At 59.2% G+C, this 4,695-nt stretch overlaps 1 protein-coding gene across 1 annotated transcript; it reads right to left on the bottom strand.

The window, feature by feature from the left end:
- Positions 1-805: 805 nt before the first annotated feature.
- Fzd2 (frizzled class receptor 2) lies at positions 806-2,931 on the bottom strand. Its single transcript, XM_048366374.1, has one exon. The coding sequence runs from the start codon at positions 2,542-2,544 to the stop codon at positions 847-849; it is 1,698 nt and encodes a 565-aa protein (XP_048222331.1). The 5' UTR covers positions 2,545-2,931; the 3' UTR covers positions 806-846.
- Positions 2,932-4,695: the final 1,764 nt, after the last annotated feature.

The raw sequence follows: 4,695 nt of genomic DNA, 5'->3' as shown, positions 1-4,695 counted from the left end.
CGGCTGCCGGGGGTAGGGAGTGGGAGGGGGGTCACTCCTTATCCATCTCTGGCCTCTCCCCCCCACCTCTCTGGGGTGTATGCGTTTATTCCACGGTCTTGATCTCGGCTGGGAAGTTTCCAAGTGTCGGAGGACAGATGAGAAAGGAGGCAAAGGGGCATAAAATAAAACAAAACGAATCCCAGTCCTGTTCAAAATGATTCCACAATTTCCACAGGCCCAGCGTCAGCAAGGAGGTTTGCGAATTTTTGACTTTCATAGAAGTTGAATGGAACGAACTCCCAGTTCCTCACAGCCAACAAAAACATCGTGCAGGCTAGGTAGGTGCCTCTCCCGGCAGGCCCAGCCTTGCCAAATCACCAAAAAAAAAAAAAAAAAAAAAGGAACAAAAGTACAGGGCGGCTTTTAAAAGGGTACTTAGGAAAGGAGCGACCTCCCCCTCCCCCACCCCCACCCCATTCTTCAGCCCAGGCGCCCTCAGTGCTTTTTTTTTTTCCTTTTTCCTTTTAAATAGAAAATATATAATTAAATTTACAAAGACTATATACAGTTTTAATTACAAACCTGGTGGGTGGGGTGTTGGGCAGAATTCTCTTTAAAAAAAAAAAAAGCAAACCTAAAAAAAAAAAAGGAAATGGTTTCGATGGTTCTTTATTTAAAAAATAAAAAATAAAATAGGAGTTCGCGAGAACCCTCCCTCCGAAGAGCAGACGGCTGGCGGCGCAGTCGGTGCGGCGGGCCGGGGCCGGGGCCGGGGCCGGGGCCGGGGCCGGGGCCGGGGCCGGGGCCGGGGCCGGGGCCGGGGCCGGGGCCGGGGCCGGGGCGCGCCGCGCCCGGAGCCGCCGCTCACACCGTGGTCTCGCCGTGCCGGCTGTTGGTGAGCCGCGTGTAGAACTTCCTCCACGAGTGCAGCGTCTTGCCGGACCAGATCCAGAAGCCCGACGTGATGCCCACGATGAGCGTCATGAGGTATTTGATCATGTAGACGGTGAAGTCGGGCGACATGCGCGGCGTGTAGTGCGCCGGGCACGGGATGGCCAGGCTCTTGCAGTGCTGGCTCACCCACGAGCGCTCCCAGTGCTCGCGGAAGGCCTGCTCGTAGAAGTAGCAGGCGATGACGATGGTGGCGGGCACCGTGTAGAGCACCGAGAAGACGCCGATGCGCACCATCAGCCGCTCCAGCTTCTCGGTCTTGGTGCCGTCGTGTTTCATGATGGTGCGGATGCGGAAGAGGGACACGAAGCCGGCCAGGAGGAAGGACGTGCCGATGAACAGGTACACGAAGAGGGGCGCCAGCACGAAGCCCCGCAGCGGGTCCAGGCTGTTGAGGCCCACGAAGCACACGCCGCTCAGCAGGTCGCCGTCGATCTGGCCCATGGCCAGGATGGTGATGGTCTTGACGGCCGGCACGGCCCAGGCGGCCAGGTGGAAGTACTGGGAATTGGCCTCGATCGCCTCGTGGCCCCACTTCATGCCCGCCGCCAGGAACCAGGTGAGCGACAGGATGACCCACCAGATGGAGCTGGCCATGCTGAAGAAGTAGAGCATCATGAAGAGGATGGTGCAGCCCTCCTTCTTGGTGCCCTGCACCACGGTGCGGTAGCCGTCCTCCGAGAAGCGCTCGTTGCACACCACGCGCTCCTGCAGCACGAAGCCGGCGATGTAGGCCACCGACACCATGGTGTAGCAGCCGGACAGGAAGATGATGGGCCGCTCTGGGTACCGGAAGCGCTGCATGTCCACCAAGTACGTGGTGACGGTGAAGAAGGTGGAGGCGCAGCACAGCACCGACCAGGTGAGGATCCAGAGGCGGGCGAAGCGCGTCTCCTCCTGCGAGAAGAACATGGAGCCGTCGGGCCGCGAGGGCTCGCAGGGCGCCGCACAATCGCGCTCGCCCAGAAACTTGTAGCTGAGATAGGACGGCACCTTGAGGACCCGCGGGCAGTGGAAGGGGTGCTCCAGCGTGGCGTAGCGCGGCGGGGCGCCGCCCCCGCCCGGGCCGCCCGGGGTGCCACCGGCGCCGGGCTGCAGTCCCGGCGGAGGCGCGGTGGTGAGCAGCGCGGACGCCCCGTCCTCCGAGTGATTCTGGCCCACGCAGATCTGTTCGGCCCCGTGGCGCGGGAAATGCTCGCAGCGCAGGCGCTCGGGCCACTGGAAGCCGAACTTGTTCATGAGCGCCTCGCAGCCCTGGCGCGCGCGCTCGCAGATGGAGCGGCACGGCGGGATGGCCTGCTCCAGCACCGTGCACACGGGCGCGTACATGGAGCACAGGAAGAAGCGCAGCTCGGGCGAGCACTGCACCTTCACCAGCGGGTAGAACTGGTGCACTTCCAAGCCCGCGTCCTCCTGGTTCGTGTGACCCAGGAGGTTAGGCATGATGGTCTGGTTGTAGGCGATGTCCGTGCACAGCGGAATGGAGATGGGCTGGCAGAAGCCGTGATCCGGGATGGAGATGCCCTTCTCCCCGTGGAACTGGGCCGGCCCCGCGGCGGGCAACAGCAGTAGCGGCAGCAGCAGGCGGGGCAGGGCGCTGCGGGGCCGCATGCTGGCCGCCGCCCCCCAACCCGGCTCCGGGGCGCCCCCCCGCCCCCGCCCCCAGCCCGGAGACCGCGCGCGCCTTCGCCGCCGCCGCCGCCGCCGCCTCCCGAGCCCCAGTGCAAACTTTGCGAGCGGCCGCAGAGTTTGGGGGGGAAGCCGGGCGGGGGAGGGGGCGGCACTACCGCCCGCTAGCTCGCCACAGTCCGACTGAGCCGCGGGAGTCACCGAGCCGCTGCCCTCGCTCCTCTTCCTCCTCCTCCTCCAGCCTCCCCCCCCCCCCTTCCCCGGTCCCCTCCCTTCTCCACCCAGCGACTCCTTTGTGCCTCCTCCAGCCCTCACCTCGGCCTCTCCGATCCCAATTAGTCGGTTTCAAGGGGGCCCCCGCTGGCGGCCCCGCCCTCTCCTCAGCCCCCCAAAAAAGGGACCCTTGAAACCGCCCCGTCGAGCTCTGAGCGCCGTCCCAAAATGTGCTCTCAGCCAATCAGATTTAAACCCGAGGACCAGTCCGGAGGGTGGGATTGGTCCGCCGCCACCTAATGAGATCCGAAACCAGACGCCAACAAAACTTTGCTCCCCGCCCCCCTTGGCTGTTTAAAGAGACAAGCCATTATTCTGTCAGGGGCCGTCCGCCCAGCCCGAGGTTTCCCCGGGAGTCACCCGGGATTGCTCTGCAGTTGGTGGCGGCGGCCAGATCCCGAGACCCACCGACCGCCGAGCTGGGGACGAGCCGGGGTCCGTCTCCTTCCAGAAGCCCGGGCGCTCTGTGGACTGGGGGGAGAGGGGGGGCTCTTTAAATCTGTGCCCCCGCCCCTGTTCCTCGAGCTCCACCGAATAGGTGGAGCTAATTTTTCCAATCAAGTTAAAAAAAAAAAAACTAAAGCCAAAAAAAATTTTTTTTTACTTTTAAAAACAAAACTCGCAACTTACAAATATATTATTTTTTAATCTCAGCCCCTCCTCACCGAGCCCAGACAAAAGTTTTACTTCACAGCGCGCACACACTCCCTCCCCCACCTCCCCCAGAAGTTTGCCCCGCCCCTCCCCCTCCCCCTCCCCTCCCCCCTCTCCGAAAAAACCAGAGCCTGTCTCTTTAAGAGGCTCTTAAAGGGGCCCGGATTCTGGGGCGTAATTGCCCAGTTGCGAGCACAAAGGAGCCCATTATGGTTCTTTGTGTTCGGTGGCACCTCAAAGTGAGAAAACTCAGGAACCCGGAGGCCGGCCGAGGGCTGGAGGGGGCGGGGGGGGGGGGAAGAGGAGGAGGAGGAGGAGGGGGCAAGATGAAGGAGAAGGGCCGAAGCTTTGCTTTCAAACTCCTCCTAATTCTGGAACAAATCTTAATTATGCAAAGTAAAGTTTAGTTGCCACTAAGGAGGAGGTCTTAATCGAAAGTTAATGGGGCGGCGGGGGCGGGGGGGGGGTGTGCTGGGTAGTTTGGAGTAAAGAAAAGACTCTCAGGCGTGGTGAACGTTTGGGGGGACTTTTCTCCTCCCTCCCCATCTCCGCTCCGCCTTCTAAAAGCTTCCAGATACCGTGTCTCCCGGGAGAAAGGGGTGTTTTGACCAGACCTTAAGTGATTCCACACCGACTGGGGTGGTGTGTGGTGGGGGGAGGCTGTGGCAGAACATCCGCCCTTCCCTTCGCTCACCTGTGGGGTGGGAGGTGTTCAGCATCTGTGGCTGGCTTAGAAATTCCCACCCCCACCCCCCACACCCTAGGATTTTAAGTTGGGTGAGGGGTCTGGGGCAGAAGAGGGGAATTTGCATGTAAATCTCCTGGGCCTGGTACTGGATGATGAATCAATTATTTCTGTTTTCTCTTGAGGGAAAGAGAGGGGAAGACTTAAAGAAAATTGAGCTTTTGTTTGTTTGTTTTTTAAAGGCTCTATGCTTAAGGAAGAGCCAATTCTTTTCTGTCCTGCTCCCATCTAGAAAAGGATTGCCTTTAAAAACAGTGAAAAAATGTAATGAGAAAAAAGAAAAGTGTAAAGAGAGAAAACTGCCAGGAGATACATAAGGATCTATCTGGGTTTGACAAGATTCAAATTATCCTGGCTAAAGATTGTTTCTGGTTCTTTACAATGTGAAACTGCTCCTTATTCCAATCCTTCTGCAGGAAAAAAAAAAAGTTTTCCTTCCAAGATCAAGGAATATACTTAAA

Source organism: Perognathus longimembris, chromosome 17, assembly GCF_023159225.1.
Source record: "Perognathus longimembris pacificus isolate PPM17 chromosome 17, ASM2315922v1, whole genome shotgun sequence".
Classification (NCBI taxonomy): domain Eukaryota; kingdom Metazoa; phylum Chordata; class Mammalia; order Rodentia; family Heteromyidae; genus Perognathus; species Perognathus longimembris.
The sequence above is the reverse complement of the archived record's forward strand: the minus strand, read 5'-3'. Positions and strand labels throughout refer to the sequence as shown.